A 19,499-nucleotide genomic window follows, 5' to 3' on the forward strand; every position below is an offset into this window, starting at 1 on the left:
TCCCACCGTGGATTTGAGCGACGGTGATTACGAGCTCGGTCTAACAGATTTTGAAACCTATCATACGATACCAAATGTAAATTCGTCGAACAATACATTCTACTATGACGACAACGACAAGGAGATTACTATTCCCGAAGGATCGTACGAACTGAGTAATATAGACATGTATCTGAAACGCTCTCTTTTATAAGACCAATCCAATAATATCTCGACAAACGAAGATGAACCGCACCCATTGATTATTATTCATGCTAATAACAATACGATGAAGAGCGAGATCAAGTGCGCTTATCGGATAAATTTCACAAAACCGAACAACATTGGATCGCTGCTGGGATTTTCAGCGAATCGCGTGCTGAAGCCGCGACAATGGCACGAATCGGATGTTCCGCTAAATATCATCAACGTAAACATCATTCGCATAGAGTGTAACGTGACCGCGAGTGCGTACAGCAACGACAAGTACGTGCACACGATACACGAGTTTTCACCGAGCGTGCCACCAGGATATAAGATATCGGAAACGCCGGCGCAGATCATTTATCTTCCGATCATCGTACGGAGCATTACTGATCTAACGATTCGTGTCGTGGATCAGGACGGCCGATTGATTGATTTTCGTGGAGAAGAGATCACCGTTAGACTGCATGTGCGAAAACGACGATTGTGGTAAACCGTGAGATGCTCATACTGAACGAAGTGGAGAAGGTGCGACAGACGAGTAACAAAATTAAAGAGACAATCCGATCGCCAAAGAAGAAATTCACTGCGTCGAACGTTGAATTTTTGAAATCATTGGGTTTTGTCGTACGAAATGGCTAATATCCTAAACATTGAAGGTGAACCGATCTTTGACGATAGCATCGTCAAGATTGAAACTCACACGTACAATCCGTACGCCAATACAACGTTTGGACACAACGATGAGATAAGAATACCCATACAACAGCAAGATTTATACACGTTGCCATGTGAAAGCTTTCTCTACGTCGAAGGACGATTGGTAATAAAAAGAAGGAATGACGAGTCTCAGGCAACGCTTGCAAATAATTGTGCAGCGTTTATGTTCGATGAGATTCGATACGAGCTCAACGGTGTGGAGATTGATCGCAACAGAAACGTTGGAATAACCAGTACCATCAAGAACTACGTATCGCTATCGTATAATGATTCTTAACTCATGCGGAATGCTGGCTGAGACGTTACATCAAGCATACCGGAAGGATATTTCAACTTTTGCGTACCGCTCAAGTTGTTGCTGGGCTTTTGCGAGGATTACAAACGCGTCGTTGTTAATGCTCGTCACGAATTAATTTTGATACGTGCGCGTAGCGACAACAATTGCATTGTAGGAGATCCGGCGACGGAGCCGGAAATCGAAATGTTTAAAGTACAGTGGCGAATGCCTCACGTTACGTTAAACGAGGTTAATAAACTATCCTTGTTACGGGGTTTGGGGAGCGGGCAATATCTTAGTGTCAGTTTTTGTTCGTGGGATCTGTACGAGTATCCCCTCTTGCAGAGCACGACCAAGCATTCGTGGGCTGTCAAGACTGCGACTCAGTTAGAAAAGCCGCGATACGTTATTTTTGCGCTGCAGACCGGCCGCAAGAATATCATGTCTCAAAATGTTAGCGTATTCGATGACTGTAATTTGACCAATGTCAAACTTTATCTAAACTCCGAATTTTATCCGTACGATGACTTGAACCTAGATTTTACTAAAAATCGATACGGTCTTCTTTTTGATATGTACGCGCGTTTTCGTAAAACTTATTACGGATACGATTCCAGTGATACGCTTTGCAGCTTGTATACATTCCTGATGGAAGGACCTTTTGTTGTCATCGATTGCTCGCGACAAAACGAGTCTGTCAAAAGCGCCACCGTGAATGTGCGAATAGAATTTGATTGTAAAGAAAATGTACCTGCAAATACTACCGCCTATTGTCTCATCTTGCATGATCGCGTAATCGAATACTGCCCGCTGTCTAATGTAGTGCGCAAACTCATGTAAATCGCCATGTTGACAAATAATCCGATATAAGAGCGACATATGTAACGCGATATGGTACAGTACGGATCATTCCTTCGTTGCATCATGATCGTGCCAACGTTTGTCGATCTGCAAGGATTCATCGTCGGGATGAAATTTGTCGTAAAGGAGGCAGCGGTGCTGAGAAATGGGACCGTTCTGGAGCATTACATCTTTACGTGCCCCATGCCGTGGAGTCTTCTCACAAAATCTGACAAGTCATGTGCTTCCTGGCTGATTGCAAATCACCATGGATTGCCATGGGATGAGGGAAACGTGCCATACGGTATGGTAAAACGCCTAATTACATCAGCCGTGCTTGGTACAGAAGAGGATGACGAGATACCGACTCTCGTGTACGTCAAGGGATGCCAGAAATAGGAATGGCTGGTGAATCTACTTGAGAATTATGCGACAGAAAAGCTGATCATCGAGACTTTGGATGCGGATTACGAAGATGTCAAATCTTTAAATAATCTAGATGTTACTAACACTATGCGATGTGGAAAACATGTTAAGAATTGCGCATTACAAAATGTATTAAAATTATTTAACTGGTGGTCGCGACGCCAGAAGAATTGGGATCTTTTAAAAAAATAAATTATATATAATTTTACAATGCTTTATTTTCTTTTCCCCATTCCCATTAGTTGTTAGTGGTTTCCCTCTCCTAATTTCCCCCACCACATCATAATTTTTAAGGTAGGGTGTTGTCGTGTATAATTGGTTCATTTTCCACTTCATAGTCATTTGTATGATTTTTTATAACTTCTATGTAAGCAGCGCGCATTGGTGCTTGAAAATGTTGAAGAAAGGGGAATTATCCCTTCTCTTATAATTTTTTCATCTGCGCGCGCCGTCCAATTTTTCTAAAACGTTGCAAACGGAGTTAACGTTTTAACCAGTGTTACTAAGTCAAAATCAATCGAGTCTCATCGTTCGAAGCGACAACTTCAACAGTATAAACAGTATACCTCTTACAGAGTAATAAGAACAATGACTGGTCGCAGTAAAGACGTAAATAATTCTGAAAAATGGATGTTCACTCGTGATATTCCCGATAAGGGACTTCGCGGCTTTGAGGGAAGCAACACAAGTATGAATTATTACGTACCGTATCCTCGTGAAAAATCGGAACCTCGTTATACGCCTAAACCTCGTAAAGTTTCATCAGACGAGCGCAAAACGTAAGTATTACTTTGGATAATTTTTTTAAAATTTATTTTTTATAATTTTATTAATTTATCTACTTTATTTTTCCACAGTTTTAATAAATCGGAACTTTGTTATACGCTTCGTATCTTGGGCAGACGATTTGCCCTGACAGTCACGGCTTACAAGTATTTGGATATTGGAATCAGTGTGGGATCTACATCTTTTGCGGAATTGATTCTTGGCGACAATCGGGGAAATCAGATCGTGCTTCCGTGGACAACGTGGACAACGATCATCGAAAGACGCATGGATATCGAACAACTCATGCAGTCGACTGTCGGTTCATCGCTGTGTATTCAAGATCATCTAATTATAAAACTTGTTAAAATGCGTGACGCTAATATTGTACAAGTTACGCTGCGTGATCCTGCGACATCCTTATACATGATACCAGTAACTGTATTATTTTTGTTTGAAATCGAACAATGTGTTGAACATGTATATTTCAATTTATGTCAAGATATACAGTTAATACTAAGTATAAAAATTTTGTAACAATCTTGCGACAAAATCGTATCACGGATAAATGTCAGGCAAGAAAAGTACTGAGTGAGGTGTCCGATGGAAGTTCGCTCATAGATTGCGAACTATTAGCTTACGTACGGCTTAGATAACATTGTATATGATGCAAAAATGTAAATAACGAATAAAAATTGAATATTGGCATAAATAATGGCAAAATTATTTTTCCATTTTTCTTCCGTTTTTATCTAACATTAGCCTCCTCTATGTTTAAATTATATATGTTGCGGTAAAATGTCCTTTTTAATTATATAAACGGTTCATTATAAATTTAAAGAATTACTAAAATTATTAAAAAATAGATAAAAACTTTTATCTAAAATAGAATAATCTCATCACGGCACGTATGAACTTGTCCGTTCCTGTCTTCCACCCCCATTTCCCCACTATGCGGGACTCTATAGTTTAAGTCACGTAAAATATGGTTTTTTGTTGATTTTTTTTTATTGAACGTAGACCTAGAAAAAAAGGTCTTTGACATCATCTCTTCCTGCGTTTAACTCAATAGTTTAAGTCACGTAAATTTTTTTATTAAATAATTAAATTAATTAAATTAGGTTATAAAAATTATATCAATTTATAAGTTATAATAAATTAAATTAATTAAATTAGGTTATAATGAATCATAACCTAACTCAATTAATTTAATTATAACCTATAAATTAATATAATTTTTATAACTTAATTTAATTAATATAATTATTTAATTAATGATGCAAACATGCCGCTATCCCCCTCCACGCCGATGACGTCATCCCCTCTTCACGCCAGTGACGTCATCCCCCACCACGCCGGTGACGTCATACCCCCACCACAAACTGGCCTAGAACGCCCATACTTTACCTACTAATATGACATATTTAAATTATAATTGATTTGCATATTCGATTCTAATAAGATTCTTATTAATATACTTTTTATCCGTCACATTCTTAACATTATATTTTATGAAAAATCAATAATTTTGATTATTTCAAAATTTATTTATTTTTTATTGCTTTTTTGTTCAACAAAATAACAATGGTCTTATACATGATGCTGAAATATTTTTTTGTTAATAACTTTTAAATAGCTGGCCAATAATCAATAATATTTTAGGTATATACTTAGGTATATACAGAGGATTCCCCTTTACAAACTGTATTAGAGTATGATTCATATCGACGTTCCGTAGTTCCCAAGTTTTCCTTGTCAGAATAAATTGTCTGTTATGTGTTATAAATCTAAACCCGCGTATGAATAACTATCTATGGAACATCGCTTTCTCCGCCATTCAAACATATCAATCTCGCTTTACCTGGAAAAGTGCACATCGTGTTTTCGCTCGCTCTGTTACAATTTTTTTTATTTTTTCTTAAGCAGGTAAGTAGTTTTATTTTCTGTTGGGGGAGACCGGAGCTAGAAGTCACACGGGTTAATTGTCCCAAAGCGTGTTTCACTTAATATATTGAGTATTCTTCTCTATAGTGTTGTTACGTCCTGCAGACTCCACGATATCCCTTTTTCGCGGGAATCCTTATGCGCCTAAGATAGCCCTAAGATTAGAATAAACAAGCCGAGTACGGACGGTTATCGATCGGGGTGAGGTTAGATCTCCTCGCATTCCTTTTTTTTTATGATCAAACTACCTATTTGCTTGGGCAACTAAAAGCAACCTCTCAGATGATAAATTACTAACAGACGGGGGATATGGTGACCAGATTCTCGTCAACCTCGTCTGGGCCATAACTATAAATCCGGCGACACAACGCGCAGAAAGGAGCCTTAACTTCAGACGAGGAATGATGGGGATCTGTATTATATCGCGCGACTCACTCAAAACTGGTGTTCCGACAAGCAGAAACGAAACCTAATACGTGGTTTTAGAAATCTTAAAAGAACGTAGCGGAAGTTTCTGTTTGCAATAAAACTGCACTTAAAATTGAGAAGTATGGATCGTCTGTCAACATAGAAACAGGGTTGCGAGATAAGTAAGGAACCCTAATAAAAGAGAAATCAGCGATAGCCGAAAAACAAATGCGTCACTGGAAAGAACCGATGGGTTACACCCCCGATAAGACAGTGGGGCCTTAAGAGGGAGCTCACCAATGGAAAACCGGAAAAATCGATAACCGTCTCTAGCTTTCTAGGATAGGCGTAAACTCAAATCTACCTCTTGGGCAAGAAACATCTCGCCCAATAAGAATTCCCTTAAATATAAATTAGAAACATCCCACACAAGATCCACCCCTACCATCCTTCGAACCTTCCTATTTAAATCGCGACGTCGCAGGACTAGGGCGCAGAAAAATTTTCTCAGTTCGGGTCTGCATTGCTCGATATTTCTGAACCTCATTTGTTTCGAGTCTCGACTCCGCGTTTAGAGTCAGTGCAGCAGATCCGACAAACCATTAGTCGCCCCGACTCACCCACCAACGAGTCCAACGTTTATTTCTGAGAGAAGGCCACTCGTTTGAACTCAAGTCATCAAGTAGTAAGTCCCGTAATTTTTTTTATCCTTCTTTTTCCGCGTTATTGCCCCCCTTCTTAAACGGTCTATCGATTGTTGGACCCCCGGAAGCTCATTATATATTTGGGGTCGGTTAGTGTAGGCATCGAGTTCCCAGCGGTCGTTGGCGTTGTGGCAAGCCTGATTTGGCTCCCGGCGTCTCGTCGTTGTCGTGGGCCCAGACTGTCCACTGACCTTCCCCCACCTTTAAGCTCGACGACTTTTTTTTGTTCGCTTCCGACCGGATCCGAGAGAGATCGACTAAATAAGTACATGTTTTTAGTGGACCCGAAAATCCTAGCCCCTCAAGGACCGAATCTCCGCACGATCAGGCGACATAGAAATCGCCAGAACAAGCGGGCGCGACGGGAGGTCAAACTCCCCCGGGAGCAGCTTAACGCCGGTCCCCCGCGACTCGCCACCCCACCGCCCCTACTAGCTTCTACGGAAGAACCCGTTGTTCGAATCAGTATCGTTTTGCTACCATCCTGCCCTATCGCCCAGTCGTTCTACCCTCTCGCCCAATTGTCGAACATCGCGCTATTTGCCGCGTGGCTCCGTTTTGGGTGGTCCCCCCTCGCGTGGTCCCCGTTAACCCCGATCCAGTCCGCTTCTTAGAACCTCCCGACTCCCCCTCCTCTTCCCGAAGTCCGTCCCCAACCTCCTCGACTGCCACGACCCCCGATCTCGAGGACATAGCCGATCCCGAGACCATAACATTAGATTAATAACTATAGAAGTTAACCTTTATTTTTTTCATATGTTTTAACTTCATATAATTTAAATACACTTTAATTTTAAGGCCGACTTAAATTAATTTACACACATACACAACATTTCACTAAATTCATGTAATCTCACTACTGATTCCGATTGTAATAATAGCGGGCAGGAGTAGATAAAACAATAAGAGTCCTAGGCCGGGGATCTCAGGGAAGTGAGGGGCGGGAGGGAGGACTCGAGGGCGAGGGGGAGCGAGGGAGGGGACGACTCGTTGGTGAGGGGGAGCGAAGGAGGGGGACGACTCGTTGGTGAGGGGGAGCGGGGGGGAAGGACGACTCGTTGGTGAGGGGGAGCGAGGGTGCGGGAAGGTCGGCGAGCGTGTCGGGACATGTTTATTAAATATTAATAAACATATCGTATTGACAAGGGGTACCGCCAAAAGGGGGGGTGTCGTCATTTTATCGGCGCGGGGGTATTACAAAGGCGCCGTTCGGCTGCTGGAATTTTATCGGTGAATATAAATAAAATAGCGAGTTAGACACTTGACTCCGCAATGATCTCACCGATGACGATTTAACCGTTGCGGAGTCCTCTTCATGTTTTTTTTCTAGGAAGAGCCGCTGTCTCTCTCGCTTCCATCCCCTCGTTCGCATGGCCGCGGCCCACCGACATCCGTCTGAATGCTGCCGATAGTGCCTCCCGTGGATTTTGGCGGCTAGAGCGGTTGACGGGAGGAGGAGGAGAACCCGCGATGTGTACAATTCAAACCACATCGAACACCAGCTCGTCCGCCAATCTCTCGTCCTCAGGTGATGGACGATACGCGCGACCCTGCGCGAGGGAATCGGCGTAAAATTGTGCCCGCCCGCGTCCGAAAGCCGGGAGGCCGAGAGCGTTCCTCAGCGCTCGCCCGCGTGAGATCCCGGGTGGCGTGCCTACCTGAGCTGTTGGGAGCAGGAGCGCGGGTGGCTGACGCGGGGGAACAGCGGACCTCTCCTCTTGAATCTCACTTTGTGCCCGCCCGCGTCCGAGAGCCGGGAGGCCGAGAGCGTTCCTCAGCGCTCGCCCGCGTGAGATCCCGGGTGGCGTGCCCACCTGAGCTGTTGGGAGCCGGGGCGCGGGTGGCTGACGCGGGGGAGCAGCGGACCTCTCCTCTTGAATTTCACTATCACTACTATCACTATCACTACTATCACTATCCTCTAAGTTGTCAATATCAAAATCGGAATTAAAAAATTCCGCGATACTAATGTTTAGCACAGGCCGCCCGCGGGGGATAAGCCGGCCGCGTCCACCACCGATCGTCCGCGGGATACACGGGCAACGCGAAAGACGCGGGAGAGCAGTGGGCCTCTCCTCCTGATCACCAGCACCAGCAAAGTGGTTCAAATTAAAGTCGTTCAAATTAAAATCGTTAATATTAGAATCGTTTAAAATGTCACTTATTTTTACATATTTAGTCTCGTACGGGGGAAGATCGTACGGAGGCATCACAAAATAATTTTAAAAAATTACACAAAAAATACGGACTCGTCTAACGCGTGCACTGCTCTGCGACTGCAGTCAGAATACCACTTTTTTTCCGTCGTGAGTAGTGATATCAATAAGAGTTTTAGGCGAGGATCTCAGGGGGGTGAGAGGCGGGAATAGTATTTATCAACAGATGTCATTTCACACTTCAAAAGCGAGCGTCGATGGCCCGACGACGTAGGTACTCGACCAAAAATTTTATGACTTAACCGTCGCGGTCTCTCCTCTTTATTTTTTCTGTCCGAGATATACGGGGTAAAAAAAAAGAGTAACAATGAAACGCCGGAAAAAAAGTTGGCCTAGGAGTTCCTCGGAGACCCCCGCTGTGCATGTATACCGCCGCAATGTCCTCTTCAGACATGTCTTTTTAGGGCAATTTATTGAGGTTTTTTTTTGGTGTACATGTGGGTCACAGGTTCACTGTGTCACGTTTTTGCGGCGCCATTCGATTATGACGTTGCGCGTTATTTCTTTTTTTCCTTCTTTTCTTTGTCTTCCTCTCGAAAAAGGACCGTCTTCTCGTTCGCGTTCTCTCTCGCGCGCGTTCTCTCTCGTTCCCGTCCCACGTTCGCGTTCTCTCTCGCGCGCAGTCTCTCGCGCGCAGTCTCTCTCGAAAAGGACCGTCCTCTCGTTCGCGTTCTTTTTCGCTCGCGCCCCTTCGCTCGCGTTTCTTTTCATTATAATAAATAATTGGGAGAAGGAAAGATAATTTTAGATACAGAGATATGCATTTTAATATATATATATATATATATATATATATATATACATTTATTTCTCATGTAATGCATCATGTACAATATTATCTGCAGCATACGCCAACAGTTCACAATCAATAATTGAATTCTTATCATAAAATTCACGCAAGATTCTAACTGCATTACATTTATCGGTGATACAATTTTGACGTAAAATGATTATAAATTGTTTAAATTTTTCACTTACGCCATGAACATTTTGGCATAGTTAAAAATACACATTTTCGACGCAATGTTCTAGTTCGAACAAGAAGAGTACGATTGACGGTTTCATGTACAAGCTGGTGTCGCACAAGGCCAATTTTACAATATTTGCGTCACGTATTTTAACGAGTTCCAGATCTCGAAACGCAAGCGATGATGGTCCTGCATGCGATGGTGAATGCACGAGTTGCTGAATATTCGCATGTCTTTCGATGAACGTCACCCACGTTGCATGAGGCAGAATTATCCGATTGCCTCGGTTATCGCCAATATGTATATCCACAGAGGACATACGTTGATCCCAATATCCAAATATTTATAAGCTGTTGCTGTCAATGCGTATCGTCTGCCTAGTATACTAACTGCGCGACGCTCCAACGAAATGCTATAGAAAAAAATAATGAGATTACTTTCAAAATAATACAATTCGCAAAAAAGATATAAAAAAATATAAAGCTCTATAAATTATACAAAACTTACTTGTTTTCACACGTTGGAGTTTCAACATCGGGAATCGGCACGTAATAATTCATACGTCTACTGCCACTGCTGTTACCGCCGTTGCTTCCTTCAGCGGAATACATTCTTTCTCTCGGTTATGAGAAGTGAACACTGTTCGCACAAGCAGTCGATACGAGACTAGTCGTATAAAATTAATCGAATATACGCGGCAACTTACAAAACTATGATGAAGGAGACAGAAATTAATGTTTCTGGAACGCCCAATTAGCGCTCTGAATTTTAGGAGAGGGGACTAAGGATGTTTTTTCTTTATTAAGACGTATATCCCCCCTCCCCCTCTACATGACATCAACCGACAAACATGTTCAGACATGTTCGTCTAAAACTGATACCCCCCTCGAAGCTATTGAGTTAGAATTCGTCACGAAACAAAAATCGCTCTGAGTCCGTACGACGACAAGCGATACATTATACCTAATTCGACCGATACGTTACCGTGGGGACATTATCGAATACCTTTGTAACGTGTGTATTGTATAACGTATGTATTGTATAACGTATGTATAGTATATGTATGTAACGTATATTATATAATGTAGTAGTAGTATAACGTATGTATGTCGTATAACGTATGAATGTACAAATGTGTGTGAATGTAGTATAACGTAACGTATTGTGAGTATTATATTACAGTATTGGAAAGAACGACAATTCACTTAACTTTCACGAATTGGTATTACTATTATGCTATGTCAAAATCAGAATTACGAATATGGGATTTGTTCGTAGTCCAGTTTCAATTCAACAAGAATCTCTCCGTTTGGATACTTTGGATAATCCCATTATGAAACCTCTTATGCCGGAAAACAGCACTATTATACTTGTAAAATTAATTCGTTATTATTCTTTTCCTGTTACATCAAAGCCCTCGCTATATTACGTATGTTGCAACATATATCGGGTTACGACATTTTTTTAAAATGGTATTGAGATAAAAATTGTTATGTAAAAAATTGTAACAACTAAAACAAAATTAAAAAAATATTAATAACGAAATCGCTATAAATTCAAATATTGACAGTGAACATCCGAATCCGCGGCAGCAAAAATAAAGAGACGCTAAGAGTTTGAAGGTTGACATAGGTCAAGCCATACCTGCAGCGACAGCAAAATCGCCACAAATTTAAATTCCAACGCCAATCGACCAAATCGACACCGATGAGTTAAACTGGCGGTATCCACAAGTTACCAAAATAAAATTTAAGAATGAAATTTATATTTAATGAAACCCGGACATTTGAGAGTTTGATGGATCATCCCTAATAAGAGGGAAAAATAAAAAAGAGAAAGGGAAAAAAACAGGACTCACTATTTGCTGGTTTAATTTTTACTCGACTGTGTCTCGAAATTTCTGGGGCCCTGTGGCTTTGTGATGGCTTTCGTCGGCACTTGTTAACACTTAGGCTTGCGGAAGTAATGCGCACTATTTAAGTTTGACACATGGTTCAAGATTAAGCAGCTCGGAACTCAGCGTGACTGATAGTGGCGGTAAAATGGTATTGATGATAGTTCTGCGATGTCGCGGTTTACGTAGGAAACTTCAAGGAGTGGATTTTGTCGTAGGATGTGTCAGGTTTTCTATTTTGAGGGTTGGTTGGTAAGATATTTTTATGCAGATTTCAAGATTATTCATTGGTGGTGAAATATCCGGTACGTGAGAGAAAAAAAAGGGGAAAAAAAGGGGTGAAGTGTTTGCTTGGAGACAATCAAAGGGCAGGGAAGATAATTCCTCATGTTTGAGGGATTAACTTTGTCAGATGATGGAGGAAGAGATGGAGTTGCGGGTCGCAGGAAATCCGAATTTGCGTGAGAAATTTCGTTTTTTAATAATTGTTGGCGACACGCCCGCTTGTTCCGACGATTCCGCACGTGCTTGGCGACTGATTTCCTTCGTTTAAAACTGAGAATGCGCGGATCCACTAAAATTTATTTGATTGTTGTAAATCATTTAATTATTGATAACCGCGCTGAAAGTCAACTTGACCAAGTCTCTTTATTGCTTTTGGACGATTTTATGGATTTGTTTATTTATCGTAAGAAGAAATGCTACGGGTCTGGACGCTGATGTTAATCAGCTAACCCGAAGTAGCGGGAATGGAAGTGATACGGGTCTGGACGCTGACGTTAATCAGCTAACCCGAAGTAGCAAAAATGGAAGTGATACGGGTCTGAACGCTGACGTTAATCAGCTAACCCGAAGTAGCGGAGATGGAAGTGATACGGGTTTGAACGCTGACGTTAATCAGTTAACCCGAAATACCGATGGTGAAAATGTAGATTAAAAAACGTAGACAAGGTTAAATTAAAGGGTAGAAATACGTCCAGAAATTCGAGAGTTTGAAGCAAAGACTTCCGTTCAAATAAAAAAAAAAAACTAAAAAAGAATAATCTAACTCTTATTAGTACTTAATACGAAGTTGTGCTTCGTACGGTCTGGATTACAGTAAATTCGTTAAGGCCCTGCACCTTCGTAGAGGCTTCGTCGGAACTTGGTAGGTTTGGTCTTGCGGTGATGATCCACACAGAACTTAACAAAGCACACGCTATTAAACTTAAACTGCACGCAATAAACGTTTGATTCGGTACTGGACCCGCAAAAACCTGAAGAAAAGGCTGGTAGTCAGTAAACGAAAAATACTGACTGGAACTGGAATTGGAGCTGAACTGACGAAAAGTCGCGGATTATATGTATAAGAAACTTTAAGAGGTAAATTTTGTTGAGGAATGTGTTTAGTTTTTCTGTTCAGTTTTTCTGTTCTGAGGGTTTTTGTTGGTAGAATAATGGTAATAGTTTTCACCCAAGATGTACATTTAAGTTTTTGAAATTATTTATTGGTGAGCAACGTGGGAGCGTCATCGGCTATTGTATAATTTTGATTTGGCGAAAAACTGAGTGAGTCATTGGAAAAAGAGCTTGTGTCCTCAAAATTCGACGGTGAGAGTTTTTTGACAAAATTCGCCAATAAACATCCGTAAAAATCACTGTACCTAGCTCGTCAAGAGATAAGCGAAAACTCAAATCTACATCTTGGGTGAAAAAACATCCTACCAACTAAAATCGTCAGAATAACAACTGACACATCCTACAATAAAGTCCACCCTTTAAACTTTCCTATATAAACCCTGACATCGCGGGATTCGCTCTTTTAAGCTTTAGTCTGTTCTCAGCTTCAGTCAACCTCGGTATTTTTAAATCATAATCTCTTCTGCTGCTTAAGTTCCGATTCCGAGTTCTGTCCGCGAAATCTAACCTAGGCCGCGGCTACATCCACATCATGAAAAGCCCGTTATCCAATTCGTAAATTCCAAAGTTGTCAAGGAAGTCATCAAGTGTAGCAAGTTCCATTTATCCCTTTTCCTTTTTATCTCTTTATTTAAAGGTAGTCTATCGACTGTGGGATCCCCGAGAGTTCATTAAATACGGGTTTATTTCGCGGATTTATGTCAACGTTTGAGCTCGTGACGTTCTCGATTTCGCCATCGCGGGTTTTGGGTCGATCGGCGTAGGCATTGGAATCGTTGGCGTTGTCGGGTCTGACTGACTTGTCGGCCTTTGACTCCCGGATTTTTTGCAAGTCCTTAGATAACAATTGTGTTTGCGTGTAAAACTTTACCGATCTCTTTTTATGCTAGGAGTAATAAAGCAATAAATTTTCTGAGATGCAATAATAAATCCCTCTAGTTATATGATAAAATATAAAACATTACTAGAAATTTTTAATAAATAATTTTTTGTAAGCCCTTAAGTAAAAGAATGTGTTTTCGTCGTTGTCGCGAATTCGACCGGTTCGCTGTCACCTTGGGCTCGTGACAATTTGTTTTGTTCGTTAAATGCTTCCGAGCGGGTCTGAGGAAGATCGACCACTGTCATATTAGTCAACCCGTTATAAGTAAAATTATTTTAGTGCCTTACCCCTTCAAAAACGGAATCTCCACGCGATCATCAAGCGTAGGAGAAATCGTCGAAAGCGAGTACTAGAATTTCTCCGCCCAATTTTTTTGCGGTGCAAAGTTCAAAAACAACCCCCCAAAGAAAATATTGGTGTTTTTCCAAAGTTCAAAATAGATTACCCAACCCCTAAATCATTCACCTCAAGCTGCAAGAGAACAACAACAACCAAAAGTGTACTTGAGAAAACCTGAAAATCCAAATGTTGTATTGTAAAGCAACCCAAAGGTAACTCTTCTGGAAATCCAGGACCTAAATATTTGTAAAAAATAAAGGAACAACAAAAATCTAACCGATCCCTTTTTATGCTGGGCATCGACGCGTTGGTCGACGAGATAATGATGAACGAGAAAGAAGTTTGAAACGCTGAAGAGATGCAAGTGGTAATGGAGGAAAAGGATGAGAAAGAGGAGAAGGAGCAGGAGGAGGAGGAGAGTGGAAATGGAGTTAATGATAGCGAGTTGACTATAATGATGGAATATGTCAGTAGTAGAAATTTTTAATGGAGGGTTTTTTGTAAGTCCTTAGATAAAAAATATGTTTTTGTGTGCAAGACAAATAAGGGTTTATATGTCTAAAATAAGGAATATTGAAAATAATAACACAACTATTCTCGAAAACATTTATCCACGTACGGGAGAGAAGTGGGAGAGTGGGCAAAGCCTCAAGTTTGTTATCCGATGGCGTAGTTGGAAAATTTTTTGATAACCCCCATTCTAGAAGTTTTTGAAAATATTTTAAACTATAAATAGTCTGTAACACACGAGGCAGCTATAATGAAATAGCCTGTTATAATGCCGCTGTAATAAAGTATAAGACAGTTAACGTATTTATATATCGAAATATAAATACATTAAAGAATCTATATTATTCTCAAGATGATTCAATTCGGGTTCGAGCGTTAGTAGGTTTGTGCACATTGAGTCAAATCGATGACAGCTGTGTACGCTATTCTGCGACCATCAATCCCTTCACCAATAGAGAGACAAAGAAGATAGCCGAGATTTACATACGATTCTTGATCAAGATCCCAGGAAGAAAATAATATGATAAAATAGGCTGTTAAAAGCCTATCGTATCTCACTAGCCACGTCGAGGTCAAAGAAGAGTGGATCAAAAATCAACAAGCCGTCAAAATGATAATCAGGCACGCTTGGGCCAAGACTAACGATCAATCGGTTATCTTCGACCTGATTATTATATTGGTAAACTTGTGCAGCGCTTATGTCGAGCAAGAACACATGCCCGAGATAATAGAATTGGTAATTTTTGCTGAACGTTATTTTGAGGGATACAGAAACGTAGTGGGAAGAGGACTGAGCGTGTTAGTGGATGCCGGTGTGACCAGCGCTCTGGTGAGCTTCGCTAAAACGGATAGCCAGAACTGCAAGGAATTGGTGGTCTGCGTTTTCCACGCAATTTGTAGTCAACAGAATTTGAGAGAATTAGTTGGTGGTCAACATGGCGGCGCGGAGACATTATTATCGTTAGCACTGAGTGGCACAGACAAAGGAAAAAATATGCTTCATGAGCCCTGGTCTATCTGGGACTCACGCCCTACGATTGCATTTCCCGGTGATTTAATGATGAGAGTCATACAACCTATAACAAATCTCTTAACCTCAGAGTGTTCCCATGTAAGAGACGCAATGTTCTAAGAGCTTTTTCGAATCTAGTGGAAGAAATTATAAATGAGAAAAGTCATCGGGACGTGGAAGACATCGTAATGCAAAAATTTCTCAAAAACGGACTGATAAATTCCATAAAGAAATTGATTATTAATTTCATAAACGACAAGGAATTAGTATTTCTTGCTCTAAAAAAAACAACAAAAGTAGTCAGAATCGAGAGAAATGACAAAAGGATTAAACTCAAGACAGATTAAATTTGATAAAGAGCAGGATTAACATATGAATAATTAATTGGGATCGAAATGATCCCAATCGACAATAATAGAATATTCAAGTCTTATTCCAAGCAACGCAGTATCGTTCAAAATACGTTTAATAAACGTTAAAAATTTATTTTAAACGTATGTTACGTACGGAAATTTTATATTTCCGACGACGCACGTTAAAAGTCTTGAACGCTTAGACGACGCACGCTAGGCTCGGAAAAACGCCGCGGAAAGCAGATAAGTTTTAACTTCGGTCTTGACTAGACGTAATTCTCAGACTCTCTCCTAACCTTATTCGATTTCCTACGTTCCGCTATACGCTAAGTTCGAGCATTCGCGCTCAATTCTGGGACTTAGTCCCTACACTATCATACCTCATAAGACCGCGCTTTACGCACAAGTTGTATTGAGATTTATAGAATAAAGGTAAGATAAGTTTAAAAAGAAACAAGTGTAAAAATCTGGAATCTCATTTCGTATTTTTAATCAACAAATCGATCACTTCTAAGATTCGACTCGCAGTTGTCGCTGACAAAGCGTGGCGATCTGTGCTGGGGCGCTGACGAAGAGTGTGGCGATCCAGTGCTTTCGCTGCCGAAAGCGTGGCGATTACGGGGTTGATTCTTGGAGGTTGTAATAATCACTGTCACTTCTGGGATTCCGACTCGCAGTTTCCGCCGACAAAGCGTGGCGATCTGTGCTGGGGCGCTGACGAAGAGTGTGGCGATCCAGTACTTTCGCTGCCGAAAGCGTGGCGATTACGGAGTTGGTTTCCAGAAAAAGACAATAATCTCGACAAATTCCCGAAAGTGAATTTGACCTCTACGCTAACGATCTGAGCGCTGACGAAGAGTGTGGCGAGCAGAGGGTGTGGCGGATTGGTTTTGAGCGCTGCCGAAGAGTGTGGCGAGCTTAAAATTCATTTTCGTGATCCTCTCCCTTTCCTCCAACAATTGCAACAATTAGAAAACGCACCCCCCCTTTAAACCTATTCCTGTCGATTTCAACGTTGATTATCCTAATTATAACCAAATAAATAAAGCTGATCCTCGTTACCATACGTATAAACTCAGATATCTTTTCGGTCCCGAATAATAAATATAATAATAATATCCTTCACACAACTTTTGTCCAAATCCCTGGTAAATTGCTTAAATGCATTGATCAAAAAACGGACGAACTATAACAGTCAGAACGTGACACGTATAAGTCGATTTAAAAAATGTTTAAAATGTAATACGTTTTTTAAACTATTTAATAAACGTTTTTATATAAATAGTTATAAAAACGCCTTATATAAAATTTTTTTTAGACACATTTATTTTTCAACGTAATTGTAATTATAATAAAAAATTATGCATTACAAAAATAAAATGTTTAATTATATTTATAATCAGAATTAATTTTCAGAAAGTTTGCATATAACTTTTTTAATTAAACAGGAATAAATTTAAGTATACATATATGTATGTGCGCGAATCATTCGCAATTCAAGTTAGTACATGACAAAGATCGCTAAACATGGATAATTTTTTTTCTCGGTTTACGCCAACCGAGCCAGTCTAATAAGTATAATAATATAAATATGTCATTAGACCCGTAAAAATGTCAACAAATTAATAAATAGTTATACGAGTCAGGCGCGGTACATGATACGCAAGTAAAAAAATTAATAGTTTCTCTGGCTGCGCTTGTGTATATCTAAAGTAGATGATTAGAAAACGAACAAATACAAACGGACGCTTTAGAGTTTGCCTGCAAATATTGTATGCCAAAATATGTCTGCCCAATATTCCGCGATTTGTACGACTTGAACGAAGAAACTCGTAACTTGGCCATCTCATAATTTATGGATGATAAAAAACGTATTAAAATACTTTCCGAAACCATAAAAGAATTGGAGAATTCATTCTTACTCCACAATACAATATGATTATTCAACAAATATCTTATATATATTAACTGACGGAAGATGATATGTCAAAAAAGAAATCAACATAAGTTTGTCCTGATTGATACAATGTAATTATATTGTTAATATGCTATGACATACAGGTCTACAGCAGATTTGCGCTTTTCGGCCGATATTGCTTACTGTTAACTTCACTCTTCTTGTTTCGTAGCACATATGTTGTTTACGGAGCCATAAAAGGTTCGAGCTAAGACAGCTATTAACGCACAGTCCAGCAGGGCTATCGTTTTATCCGGTACGTGACTTAACTCCCGAGAACATATGGGGATTCATAAATTCGGTTGCGCAAAGTGCCGGTGGATTTGATATCGCTCAAATCACTGCGTGTTTTTAACATCAAGGCGTTCCCGTGGGTCGGGAAGGCGAGTCAAATAAATTAACTCGTGAAGACGTCGCAATGCATTCGATTTTACAACTCGGCAACACTGATAATTTGTGTCTCCCTCGTTACCTGGTAGTGGCACAAGTTTATCAGGAACGCGGTAATCTGTGCACGGAGGTTTTGGACGAGAGATGGAATTCCATAAGATACCAAATTTCCTTGCTTCAGCGTGAGTTAGCGCTACAATTAACGGTATTACGATACGCGAAGAGGGATGTGGAATTCCCAAAAACAATCTTTTTCAATGTTTTCTCGCCGCAGAAATTATTGCTATAGTAGTATATAATTTTAGTACTTTTGAGGCTTAACAACCTACCCAAAAAAATCCCAAGAAAAATTATCTCCAAGACATTCGAGAAGTTGTTCCCAAGAACAAACTCCGCCAACAGAAACTTTTAGATCTCCGATCTTCCCAGCACAACCCCCTCCGAAAAATCTCCAAGAAATAGAAGAAACTCTTTTGGCAGGAACAAGCGAAAAAACGGAAAAAAATTACAAATGTGTCCTAGATGCGGAAAATTTTCACAAAAGAGGTGTTTTATCTACACGTTGTGCAATTGATGGCACCAGATCTTTGTAATAGACTGGGAAAACTAACTCCTTCAGCAGAAACCTCTCGATCTCCGATCTCCCCAGCAAAAACCTTCACGAAAAAATCCCAAGAAAAATTATCCCCAAGACATTCGGGAATTTGTTCCCGAGAAGCAACTCCCCTAACAGGAATCTCTGACTCTCCGTTCTCTTCAGCACAAACTCTTTCAATATTTTTGGTCGCGACAAATCCATTGTACGGCTGCAAGTTACTCGCTTCGTTAAGACGCGAACCTGCGAATCGCTTAAACATAATGTATTATGAACGTTCGCGACACTTTAACCTAATAATAAATTTAAAAGCTGCAGAAGGTACGCGTTACTACGTTAGCACGGGGAGAAGTATCACTTGGAAACAAAAATGTCAACGTGGATGCAACGAACAACCGCAGCAAAAAAGATCGCGTTGCATTTGTGTTCTACGATTTTGAAACGCGACAAGACGAGACGATCGAAGGTACCGAGAACGTCAAAATTCACGTACCGACTCTCTGCGTCGCGCAGCAGATTTGCGAAACGTGCGCCGCGATAGACGACATGATGTCGGTGCGATGCCGTTGGTGCGGAGTGCGCGAATTTATATATCGTCGTGATCCGGTAAAAGAGTTCGTCGATTTTGCAACGCGAACAACAAAATGTTTTAAAAAGATAATTTGCATCGCACATAATGCGAAAGCGTTTGATGCGCAATTTATACTAAAATATTTA

General features: G+C 40.6%; 1 protein-coding gene across 1 annotated transcript; it reads left to right on the forward strand.

Moving 5' to 3' along the window:
• The first annotated feature begins 14,335 nt into the window (after nt 1-14,335).
• Nucleotides 14,336-15,607, forward strand: LOC143899388 (protein unc-45 homolog B-like). The gene is made up of 2 exons (XM_077409646.1): nt 14,336-14,431; nt 15,008-15,607. The coding sequence occupies exons 1-2, from the start codon at nt 14,336-14,338 to the stop codon at nt 15,605-15,607; spliced, it is 696 nt and encodes a 231-aa protein (XP_077265772.1).
• Nucleotides 15,608-19,499: the final 3,892 nt, after the last annotated feature.

Source organism: Temnothorax americanus, unplaced genomic scaffold (genome assembly GCF_048541705.1).
Source record: "Temnothorax americanus isolate GAGA-0224 unplaced genomic scaffold, ASM4854170v1 Scaffold27, whole genome shotgun sequence".
Taxonomy (NCBI): Eukaryota; Metazoa; Arthropoda; class Insecta; order Hymenoptera; family Formicidae; genus Temnothorax; species Temnothorax americanus.